At 49.1% G+C, this 12,573-nt stretch overlaps 1 protein-coding gene across 1 annotated transcript in view; it reads right to left on the bottom strand.

The window, feature by feature from the left end:
* EDEM1 (ER degradation enhancing alpha-mannosidase like protein 1) overlaps positions 1-5,017 on the bottom strand; it is a 30,078-nt gene extending 25,061 nt beyond the window's left edge. The window contains exon 1 of the mRNA XM_066351442.1: positions 4,369-5,017. Within this exon, the coding sequence (XP_066207539.1) occupies positions 4,369-4,877 (509 nt within the window). The 5' untranslated portion in view covers positions 4,878-5,017. The remainder of the gene's footprint in view (positions 1-4,368) is intronic.
* Positions 5,018-12,573: the final 7,556 nt, after the last annotated feature.

Here is a 12,573-nt window from a genome sequence, read left to right as displayed (position 1 = left end):
AGCTGGACAAGTTCTGGGAGGGTCAGGGATTCTTCCGTCCCATTCCCACCCCCGAGAGTAACCGCACAAGCTCAGAAAGATGAAAGCCAGGGAGAAATACGACGACTGCTAAGAGACCAAAGTGACAAAGCCCCAGTTTTATTGTCGCCGGTATTCTGGCGTTTTCCACGAATGCCAGACCACTCTGTAATCCTCGGGGCACTCCGCAGGCCCCACTGCCTCAGCCGGCTCAGAAGGGCCTTAGAGGAAACAGCAGACACCTACCTCTTCTCTTCCTGAGCCTCCCTGCCGCTTTGTTTTGTGCTGTTAGGACACTTAATCTAGGACAGAGACTGCATGGCAACATTTTAGGTACAATTTTAAAAACAAGCTTGTGTACCAGGCTCTCTAGGAACTGGGCTATCTTGTCTCTCACGAGCCACGAAGCCAGCATGCCACGTGGCTGAAAAACCACACCTTCGTTCTTTCTTTCTACAAAAATTTACAGAATCGCAGAAGGTCCTCTGCAGACGAGAACCGTGGTTAAAACAGGTTTCAAGGGCACTGCTGCTGACAGGCATGCAGGAAACGTGGACAGTGGGAAGAGGTGACGCAGGCAGGACATCCTTGTGCGGAGTCCTGCCAACTCCCGGCTGCTGGGCACCGATCTCGAACCCTGCGGCAGCTGCTCAGGAGCCCAGAGAGCTCCCACCACCCACCGCCTCAGAAAACGGTTCCCCACCATTGGCATCCGAGCGGATGGTGTGTGAACCACAAGCCCCACCTGCTCCACCTGCACAGCCGTGGAAGGCGTCACTAATTGTCACCACTGCACACCTTCCCAATTTTTACTGTGCTTTTCCTTTCAGACTATTACTAAAGTGGACCTGGAGTTAAACTGCTTTTCTATATGATGCCCAAGCAGTCCCAAACAATGACAACAAGTACACAAGTTGCCACGGTAAAAATGTACTCCCTGTGACTGGGGTGGTCCCTTCCCTCCACGCAGTCAGACAAATCCACTCTGAGATCTAAGGTGTTCACAAAAACATTTTCCATTCTCTTCTATCAAGTAATTGCTATACGTGCTTTCAAAACGAGCTGGAACAGAAAAAAAGAACAATGGGGAAGGAAACGAAGAAAAAGGTGGGCTTCATAAACCCTTGGCCTAAACCACCAAGTTTGGTGAGTCCATTTATGTGAAACCACGATGTTGGTCGGACTGCGGCCTTGTTCTCTGTAGATACTCCTGGTCGATGGCCTGACTTGATTCTGTCTCAGTGCCTCAAGCCAAGAACGCAGTCCAGTGCTAGGCCACACTCAGAAGTCCTCGTCTTCCCATGAAACCAGCTGGCTGAACCGCAGTGGCCCAGACGTGAACTCCCCACTTGCATTGACATTGTCCCCACTGTGAATTTTGAAGGTTCTTATTAAACCCCCAAACAGAGAAGATGGAAAAGACTAGGGCATTTGAAAGGAAACTTTGGATCATAGAGTTAACAAAACCAAACATATGTGTAAAAAGTTTGCCCACAATATACCTAACCTGTGCCACCTGTTCCAAAATCTACCTGGTGCTGGGGAGACCCAGAGGGAACCCAGGAAATGGCTCCTGTGTTCAAGGGATTACAGAGCTGGGGAGACAGACAAAGGGAAAGGAAGGTGGATCCCCAAAGAACTCAAGTCTCAAATGATGTTAAAAGCTCGGAGAGCAGCTCAAAGGAAAGGAGTCCAAAGGAGAACTGAGTCAATCAAGGAAAATCACATTCAAACAGGTCAACGGCATCACAGGAAAAGACGGGGGCCTGGCCCTGAGGGAGGACAGGGTCCGAGGGAGAGTGAAAAGCGTGGACGCGGCCATTCCGAGCCAGGGGTGCCTAGGAATGAGTTGGTTTAGGGGGGTTGTTAATTTGAGATTTGCTTATTTGTGTGAATAGCAGTAAGGTTGGGAGAAAGCAGAGAAGGGTCATGTGCTCAAGACCTGAGCTATCATTCATTATTCATGGAATTGCAAAAATAGAACATCCAATTTACTTAAAGAAACTTTGAATTTGGACCATCCAACCCAAAATGGGGATGTGAGAAGAACTGACTTTGCTTAGTAGTCTGTAGCTGGACAGAAAGACTTGCTATTTTTAAAGGGTTCAGGTTTTATTTACTTCATGTTATCAGCTCACCCTACCACTCGTCAAACAAGACCACGAGATAAGCCTCTAGAAAATGTAACTAAAAAGAGAGAGAGATGCAAATATTTAATCCTCATATTTTGTTTCTGGACTTTTTATATAATTTCCCAATAGCTATACCACTCGATAGCTTTTCTTTCTTTTTCCTTTTTTTTTTGTGTGTGTCATTCTATTGTTTTAAAATTAATCCTAAGAGTACATTTGACAACAATCACTGGCATACATTTGATTTTTGAAATATCTGGAAGATTTTTATTACAGGTTATTAATCTTGTAAATGTGAATGTGCTCTATTGTTTCAGAGCCAGAGAGAGCTCAGATTCTAAACTCTCCTTCACAGGACTCAAGTCTGGGCAGAGTCAGGTTAAAGGAATGGAGTAAGTAAAATTAATCTTTCCACTCTGTGTGGGGGTCCAGCATGAGGGTCCGCTCCAGGCCACCAGGACCCAGGCTCCTCCACCTCCAAAAGACAAGGAGGCTTCACCAACTACAACCCTTCGGTATTTCCAACGCCATCTCTCCAACTGCAGATGTGTCTCAAAGCAACCGGACCTCACCTACCCAGCCTGTCACGGTGCAATCAAACCAAAACCCTCGTCAGCAGGACTTCACCCGGAAGCAAAGGGCTGCGCCACCCAGAATGCCCACGGGGACCACCTGCCGCCTCATCTCGCTGGAGTGGGTCTCCAGAGAGTTCCTAAGTTCCTTAAGAAACACAAAATGTCACGAACTCAGTCTCCAGACCATCAGAGTCGTGTTCTCTATCCTGTGTCCTCATTAAACTGTTTCCCCAGGTTCACCCCATAAAAGGAAGTCCGGGAGACACTGAGAGACCGCAGGGCACTCCCTGACCGTGCTCTCGCCCCTCCTGTAACTCTGAGCATCAGTGAGAAAACATTACGACCCTGAACAGGCACATGCACACACTTTGATTTGAACTCTGTAAAACCGTGTGGGCAGACGGGCAGGAGCTGGCCGGCAAGATCAATGAAAAATAACCGGGTAGCGGGATTTTAGGCTTTTTTCAAATTTTCATTCTTCTCAAAAAAATTAAGATCAAAAGAAAACACACAGGTATAAAGTCTAGTCTAGTTAAGCAAAAACAAATGACTCCTTAATTCCCACAATCTGAAAGATAGAAAATCCTGGTCTCAAACTGCATTTTGTGACATGAATTTGTAGGTAAACAAACCATTTTTATAACTCTTCAAGCCCCTTCAGTGTTTTGTTGGGTTTCCTTTCTAGAACCCAAAGGTTGGACTCGCTTTTCACCTGAGCCCCAAACGGCTCAAGGCACCAAATGAAGCGTGCCCCCAGGGGACTGAGCGGCCCCCTGTCCTGCACTCCCGCCTCCAGGGGGGAAACCCGGGTGGCAGTCATCCATCTGTCCCGACCGGGTCGGTGACAAAGCACACTCTTCCCTCCAGCTAGGAAGTCCTTAGCTGGGCGTGCTGTCCTCTTGGACTCCGAGGTCAACAGCAGTGACCCTTGAAGCTTATAGCCTTCACACAAACAAGGCTGGTGGAAGGGCAGGAATGGCGACTTCCCCGACAGCCCTGACACCAGAGCGGGGGAATTTAAGGGACAGACTTACAGGGCGACACGCTGGCAGTCCACTCAGCGGCCAGGGAATCTCACCCTGAGTACTAGGACCCCAAATCTGGGCCAGACAGCCTCCCCTCTTGCTCTACTTAAGTATCTGCAGCCTTAAGCAGCCGCCTCGTGATGAAGAAACAAGGCTGTTGTTTCTTCCTCAAACTCACTGGGTGGCTTCAGAGATGTCCTTTTCCCGGGGCCAACTCCCTTTAGATAGAGAAGCCCGGGGAGAGGGGCGGGGAGAGAGAGGCTGGTTCTGAAGCTACGTTGACAAGGATTTCGCGTTACTGTACGTTCATCGGAACAAGGGGCTGCAGGTGGGAGTCTAAAGGCCCCCACGTCACCTCTTGGCACTGCCACTGTCCCTTCCGGGCCCTGGGCTTCGGTTTCCCCATCTGTGAAAGCGAGTGCGCTGGACAGCTGGACAGCTGGACAGCTGTTCCGCAGTTCTTGATTCCGGGAGAGTCAAGAAAGAGAAGAGTCCCTGGCCCATTCGCGCACCGCAAGCGCAGGGGGCACCGGCCAAAGCGGCAGGGGCGCTGGCCCAGGACCCTAAGCGCCCTAGCATCCCCGGGGCCCCCGGCGCGAGGGCGCAGCGGCTACTCACGGGTCCCCGCGGTCAGGCCCTCGGCCGCGGCAGTGGATGGGGTTGAGCTCGTCCTGCGGAAAGGCGTGCGCCATGTAGTTGTCGTAGCCGAAGACGAACATGCCCCGCGCCAGGTCGCGCATCTGGGCGCGCAGCTGCGGAGGGAAGGCGCCGCTGTAGCGCCGCTCGTACTCGTCCCGGCCGCGGCCCCGGCCGCCCAGCACGTCGCCCCAGTGCGCCGGGCCGCACACGCCCGGTCGGGGCCGCCGCGGAGCCCGCCGCCGCCCCGCCGTCGCCCCGGGCCCGGGCCCCGGCCCCGGCGGCCGCAGCCACGACGGCCCGGCCGGTTCCCCGGGCGTCCCGAGCCGGACCGCGGGGCCGTCGGGGGCCCTCAGGCGCTGGAAGCCGAAGCTGAGCGGGAAGCGCTGGTAGAAGCCCATGCTGGGCCCCAGCCCGAAGACGAGCCAGAGCGCGCCGTGGAGGCCCAGCCGCAGGAGCAGCAGCCCCAGGACGAGCGCTCGCCATTGCATGGTCGCTCGGGCGCCGCGGGCATCCTCCCAGAGCGCGGGGCCTGCCGCCGGCCGCCGCACCCGCGCTGCCCGGCGCCCCGCGCGCTGCCCCTTTAAGGAACTCCGGGGTGACGCACCGAGAACCGACCCATTGTCTCCCGCCCTCAACCCCTCCGGCCGGGCCCGCCAGGCCTCGCCTTCGCCCGCCTGGTCGCCGAGGATTGGCCCGGCCGGGCTCGGCCTCGAGGGGCGCGGCGCGCTGCCTCCCGTGCCATAGGCCGCCGGCACTTCCGCGAGCCCCGCCCTCCCCGCTCCGGCCACGCCCTCCCGGGCCGACCACGCCCCGTGCGCTAGGCCCCACCCCTGGGCGGGCCCGAGTCCCGACGGGCTGGCGTGGCGAGTAGCGGCCGCTCGGACGCCGGGCGACCGAACTTCCAGCCAATCGCAGCTTGGCACGGGAGCGCCCTCCGGACGTGGGACAGAGACGTGGCCGGGACCCGCCCAGCGGAGCTGAGACCGGAGAAAGCCGCTGCAGCTGTATAGATTAGGGATGGTGACAGTTAGAAGAGGTTAGGAACGAAGAGGGACAGGGACATTTCTTTATAAAAGGACCTACTTTGCAATAGCAAGGACGAGTTTTTAAAAATATTTTTCAATGACAGTTGACTTTCAATATTCTATTATTTTCAGGTGAACAGCATCAGAATAGTGGTTAGAAGTCATGTAATTCACAGAGTATTACCCCTGATATTTCCAGTACCCACCTGACATCATACATATTTATTACAATATTATTGACCATATTCTCTGTGCTGTACTTTTACATCCCCATATTTTCTGTATCAGTTTATAGTTCTTAATCCGGTCACCTTTCCCCAATAGAAGGTCAGGATTTTTTAAAGACTTTATTTATTCATTTTAGACAGGAGAGAGAGAGAGAGAGAGAGAGAGAAGGGAGGAGCAGGAAGCATCAATTCCCATACTCCCATATGTGCCTTGACGAGGCAAGCCCAGGGTTTTGAACCGGCGACCTCAGCATTCCAGGTCGACGCTTTATCCACTGTGCCACCACAGGTCAGGCAGAAAGTCAGGATTTTTAACGTGTTTGTTTATGGTGAGAGTAGGATGTTACCTTTTAGCTTGTCTGCACAAAACTCTATCTTGGGCCTGACCTGTGGTGGCGCAGTGGGATAAAGCATCGACCTGGAACACTGAGGTTGCCTGGTCAAGGCACATATGGGAGTTGATGCTTCCTGCTCCTCCCCTTTCTCTCTCTCTCTCTCTCTCTCCCCTCTCTCTAAAAATCAATAAATAAAATATTTAAAAAAAACTCTATCTTGAATTGTTTTTATTAGAACACCCTAATTTGTAGGAACTGCCCACATATTGTAAAACACATATTCCCAGATCCTGTCCTGGACCTCTAGAACTCCAACAGAGGCTCCCCGGAATGTATGTTAACAAGTGCTCTTGGGAGATTTCAGCACCTGGCAATTTCAGGAATTATTAAGATTGCATTGTCTTTGTCTCGGAAATACGACCTTTAAGAAGGTCGGGGGAAGGCTGCGGGAGGAGTCAAGGCTGCTGCCACCACCAAATTGTTTTCACCAGATCTATTTAACCATGTCCCCTCCTGCTCCTCCACTCTCACCATATCCCCTGTCCACCGCAGCAGTGACGGCAGCTTTGAGGTGGGGGCTAGATTCCCGATCAGATCACTTGACCGCCCTGAGTCTACTTCCTCTAACGAAGCAGGTTGCACATGTCGGCTCTGAAGGATTGTAGCTTTCAGGTAATGATGCAACAGGGGTTTTTGTTTTCTTTTGTTGGCTGCATTTGGAAACATCTGCTAAGGTTTGCCTTCCATAAGTTTAGACCATGTGCCGGTTATGTCGAGGTTCCTGAAAAGCTTGGGAAGCAAGTCCTGATGGGAGACCCAAATCAGACCTCGGCCGAGTGACCAAAGGAGTGATTCACAGGGTGATCAAGTCATGTGGCACACTCATCACATTCTCCGGGTCAGGGGACTTTCTGCAATAATATAGAGGAGATGGAATGGAGACTGAAAAGGATCCCAAAGAGACATTTCACTAGAACACAAGGTAGCTTGCACACAGTAAAGCCCTTTTTGTTGGCTGAGCCGTATTCCTCCCTGAAATCCTGAGAAAGCCCTGCCCGAGCATTAAAAAGAATGTACGGAGCCATGACGTTCTGCCTACACAGATTCTGCCTTTTCTTCTCTGGGAAGGGCACATCGGCACCTGGCTCAAGGTCAACCTCAGAGCTCGATCCTGAACTTCAGGTCTGTCTTGCTGGAAGCTCGCAGACTGAATGTGAGTATGAAGCTGTGTTGCACGTTTCCTTCCTAAGCTATTTCATTGCAATTTTTAACTTAAAAGATTTAAATTCAATCTTTACCCAGGTCAACTATGGACCACATCAGTGACCGCTCCTGTCCTCGCATTAGAAACAAGCTCTAATAAAAACAAACCTCTTTCATAATCAGAGAAAACCATCCAAATTCTGAAAGATGCTTTTTTTTATGATAAAACTGACAACAGCTGCCGGTGGTATACATCTTGCGGTTTTCAAAATATTTCACGTTCTCATTTACTCTTCACAAAAAACCTTGTAAGGGCTGCTATATACTCCACCAGCCATGAGGGAAGAAATCAGGTTGTGGGCTCAAGTTCTCAGAGCTGGTTGGCTGCTCACAGAAAAAGAGCTACTGCCACCTGACCAGGCGGTGGCGCAGTGGATACAGCATTGGACTGGGATGCAGAGGACCCAGGTTCGAGACCCCGAGGTCGCCAGATTGAGCGCGGGCTCATCTGGTTTGAGCAAAAAGCCCACCAGCTTGAACCCAAGGTTGCTGGCTCAAGCAAGGGGTTACTCGGTCTGCTGAAGGCCTGCGGTCAAGGCACATATGAGAAAGCAATCAATGAACAACTAGGGTGTTGCAAGGCGCAATGAAAAACTAATGACTGATGCTTCTCATCTCTCTCTGTTCCTGTCTGTCTGTCCCTGTCTATCCCTCCCTCTCTCTGGAAAAAAAAAAAAAAAAAGCTACTGCCTAGGTCTCCCACATTAGTCCCAGGGAAATTTACTACCACTAGCTGGCCCTGGATGCAGACAGCCTGGTCCTTCTGCTCTCCCCAACCCACAGCCCAGGCAACAATGTGGACATCAGTGCCCTGCAAGGCACAGACCAGGGCTTAGGGCTCAGGTTCAGAAAAATGTTCCCTGCTCGAATTAAACTGAACCAAAAGAAAATGGAGTATCTTGTGCTAGTCCTTTAGATTAGATTGGGACTCCCCCCTCAAGGTAAATGTGTCTGACATGACTGGGAAAACACCTGTATCTAATCAGAAAACCCAACCTGAAAATTAACTTTCTGATATGAAGAGGTCACCAGGACACAGTAATTGGAAAAAAGCCATGTGCAAATCAGTATACTACCTTCTGTGTAAGAAAGTGATTTTAAAAAAAGAACCAGGCCCTGGCAGGTTGGCTCAGTGGTAGAGTGTCAGCCCCGTGTGTGGATGTCCGGGTTCGATTTCCTGTCCCGGCACACCGGAGAAGCAACAATCTGCTTCTCCACCTCTTCCTCCTCCCACAGCCATGGCTTGATTGGTTCAAGCGCATTGGCCCGGCACTGAGGATGGCTCTGCGGAGCCTCTGCCGCAGGTGCTAAAAAATAGCTCGGTTGCAAGCATGACCCCAGATGAGCAGAGCACCGGCCCCGATGGGGGTTGATGGGTGGATCCTTGTTGGGGCGCATGTGGGAGTCTATCTCTCCTCTTCTCACTTTGAAAAGAAGAAAGAAAAGAACCAAGCACACATTTCTGTTTGCTTTTCGTGTTTTGTATAAATATGCTGGAAAGATAAACTGATGTAAGGGTTACCTGCAGGGCCAGGGTAGTGATGGAAGGTTGGTTACTCAGCCATGGGTGGGATTGAGTTCATGTCTTTTCATCTATTTTCAATTTTTGAATTATGTGACTTACCTATTAAGAATAAACTTGTCCAAAAAATACAAGTGGTGGGATCCTCTGGGTTCTCTTCAGATTGCATCAGTCTTTCGCCTTTTACACAAAATAAAAGCGGTGTGCTTTCTTTCCCACTACTAAATCAATCAAATGCGGCCACTACCCCAGCAGGAACTGACACCACCCAAGCAAGTGGCAGGGATATTCCTGGAGAGGAGGAATTCTAGTCTAACCTTTCTTTGAAGGGTGAGGAGAGCTAGTGCTTTCATAAACTGGTGAGAGCTATGAAAAATAATAGCAATTTCTTTCTCTTTAGAGAATGATACAGACAGAAAAAGGAGATATCTAATTCATATACCGGGTAACTAGAAACCATAGAACCTTAAAATGTAGCCACAAAAAAGCGTATAGACACAGAATGACAAAGCTGACGGGTGGGCCTGAGCTGGTTGAGGAGATATAAAATATAATGAGCAATCCTACACGTTCTACTTCCCGTGTTCAAAAGGGAACACGTTGGTTTTGTTGCCCCCACCCCCACCCTCACTACTTTGAAAGGAAGTGTCTTCCAAAAAAACGACTCCAGGTTTCTCCAAACTCCAAATAAATTCTAGCAGAAACTAGAAACAGAGTAGCAATAAAGTGTTAAACGTTACCTCTAAACCATTTACCCCCAAATTGGTATATATATTTCCACATTGTATACCAATATACAGGTTCTGCAGTCTGGAAGAAATGCTTTAAAAATTTTAAGTGGCTTTCAAAGTATAAACCCCTGTGTTCACAGCATTTTCTTCACACCAAATGTTAAGTTAGTGTATCATTTTGCAGAATGTCTGTGATCTCTAACCCATAACTATGTTAAAATGCAAAGTTATAAAGTGTAAACATTGGTGTTTTGGATTATTTTCAAGTGGAAGAACAATAACATACTTACAAGGGTAAGTGGGTGTTCCCACCTCTCCTTTGTTTCACCCTTGTCCAAATCTCAGGCTGCTAGAGCCCAGAGCCCGTGAGTGGAAGAAATTGTATCAGAGATACGGTACTACGGAGCCAGTACAGTAGGGATCGGGGCTTCAGCCATTCACCTGTCACATGATCTGTCAACGGCAAAGAGAACCCGACCTTGCCATGCTCACCGACAGAACCAAGCTACGTTAACATTCTCAAATCACAATTCTTTTCCTGCTACATCCCTTCCTTTAACGAAGGTCCCAGGAAAGAATGAAGCTAAGGCATCTTCCCCTGCTCCCATTCCTGCTGGGAACTGGAATGACATCACCACTGCCTTGAGATTTTCCAACAGAACTGCCTCAGTGAAGACAGGGATGGAATAATGAGTGACGGCTGGGGCTCGGACTCCAGAGCCTCTGTGGCTTTGTCTCGCACTTTCGACCTGCTTCTGCTTCCCCAAGATCATTCAGGAGGCAGCCGTCATGACGGTAGCCATTTTAATTAACACCAAATTTTAAACAGAAATTGTGCCTGACCTGCAGTGGTGCAGAGGATAAAGTGTGGACCTGGAATGCCGAGGTCCCTGGTTTGAAACCCTGTGCTTGCTCGATCAAGGCACATAGTACTGTTTGTTGATGCTTCCTGCTCCTTCCCCCTTTCTCTCTTTCCTCTCTCTAAAAAAACCAATAAATAAAAATCTTAAAAAAAAATGTGTGGAGGATATTTACTCATCAACAGGAAACACCTGCAATGGACGCCCACGTGCTTGGGGAACTGCACGTTTAAGGGAAGTCAGTAAGACGGGTGTTCACTTTGCTGTCTTCCTTCTCAAGGGTCTTCACTGACACGTTGAGGGCACCACCTTCAAAGTTTGTAACTAAATGAAAACATTTCAAATTCTAAACATGGTTTCCCCTTAACAGCCAATTTCAAGTAAATCATGTGGCCAGCTGAATGTGACAGTTGTGGTGCTGCCTACCATGAATTTAAATTGTTCCTCCGGGCACAATTTGCCAGACCCAAAGGGGTCAGAATGACCAAATCAACGGAGGTTCAGTGTAACTAAATCTATGTGGACAGAAGGCACAAGGCAATTAGTTCCTTAGTCAAAACAATAAATATGACAATGACCCAGTCCAGTCTAATCTAGTCAATTTACCTGATGGAATCAAAGGGGTTGATTTTAGAAGTCTCAGTTTTTGAAAGCAGATACACTGCTCATAAAAAGTAGGGAATTATTTTACTGCTTCATATTCATTATAAAGTATCTCTGGCCCTGGCCGGTTGGCTCAGTGGTAGAGTGTCTGCCTGGCATGTGAAGTCCCAGGTTCAATTCCCAGTCAGGGCACACAGGAGAAGCACCATCTGCTTCTCCACCCTTCCCCCTTTTCTTCCTCTCTGTCTCTCTCTTCCCATCCCGCAGCCAAAGCTCTACGGGAGCCAAGTTGGCCGGGGCACTGAGGATGGCACCATGGCCTCTGCCTCAGGTGCTAGAATGGCTCTGGCTGCAGCGGAGCAACACCCCAGATGGGCAGAGCATCGCCTCCTGGTGGGCATGCCAGGTGGATCCCGGTCAGGCGCATGCGGGAGTCTGCCTCCCTGCTTCTAACTTTGAAAAAAAAAAAAATACCCCTAATTTTTGTGAGCAGTATATAAACTTACAATCAAGGGTAAAGTAAGCTAACTATACCCCCCCATTCAAAAACCACTTGGACAGCCTGACCAGGAGGAGGCGCAGTGGATAGAGCGTCAGACTGGGATGCGGAAGGACCCAAGTTCGAGACCCTGAGGTTGCCAGCTTGAGTGCAGACTCATCTGGTTTGAGCAAAGCTCACCAGCTTGGACTCAAGGTCGCTGGCTTGAGCAAGGGGTTACTCGGTCTGCTGAAGGCCCACGGTCAAGGCACATATGAGAAAGCAATCAATGAACAACTGAGGTGTTGCAACGTGCAATGAAAAACTAATGATTGATGCTTCTCATCTCTCTCCATTCCTGTCTGTCCCTGTCTATCCCTCTCTCTGACTCACTCTCTGTAAAAAATAAATTAATTAATTAAAAAAACCACTTGGACAAGAGGGTGGTCAGAAAAGGAACAAATTGATCAATTGACTCCACCAATTCAATAAAACAATTTTCACCTGATATTCAAGGCACTTCTGCCCTAAAGATAGTAAATTATACAACCAATTGGCCACTAGTAGAGTTTTGTTATTTTTAGGAGACTGATGTGCTACCTACTGGTGCTAACAAGGCACCTTATCATTTAAAAAAATTTTTATTTATTGACTTTAGAGAGAGGATAGAGAGACAGAGAAGGGGGGAGCAATGGGAAGCATCAAAACATATTGTTTCTCATATGTGCCCTGACTGGGCAAGTCTGGGGTTTTGAACCGAGGACCTCCGCATTCCAGGTCCACGCTTTACCCACTGCGCTACCACAGGTTAGGGTTTTTTTTTTTTTTTTTTTTTTTAAAAAAGGATTATAAAATAGTTAATGAGTGCTTGCCACTTTAAAAGTCTTCAATCTGGGCCCTGGCGGGTAGCTAAATTGAAAGGTCATACAGATACTGATCCCTGGTCAGGGTCCATGTTTCAAGAGCCAACAATGAATGCATCAACAACTGGAGCACAAAGTCGTTTCTCTTTCTCCGTTCCTCTCTCTATAAGTGATAACTAAAACAAACAAACAATAAAAGCCCTAAATTTGATATATCATGATGGTTAGCATCTCCTGCATCCACCCTCAAAATAAAAATGACAGAATCAGTCACGTG

The sequence above is a fragment of the Saccopteryx leptura genome, chromosome 10 (assembly GCF_036850995.1).
Source record: "Saccopteryx leptura isolate mSacLep1 chromosome 10, mSacLep1_pri_phased_curated, whole genome shotgun sequence".
In the NCBI taxonomy this organism is placed as follows: domain Eukaryota; kingdom Metazoa; phylum Chordata; class Mammalia; order Chiroptera; family Emballonuridae; genus Saccopteryx; species Saccopteryx leptura.
Note: the sequence above shows the minus strand (reverse complement) of the source record. Positions and strands in the feature narration are given on the sequence as shown.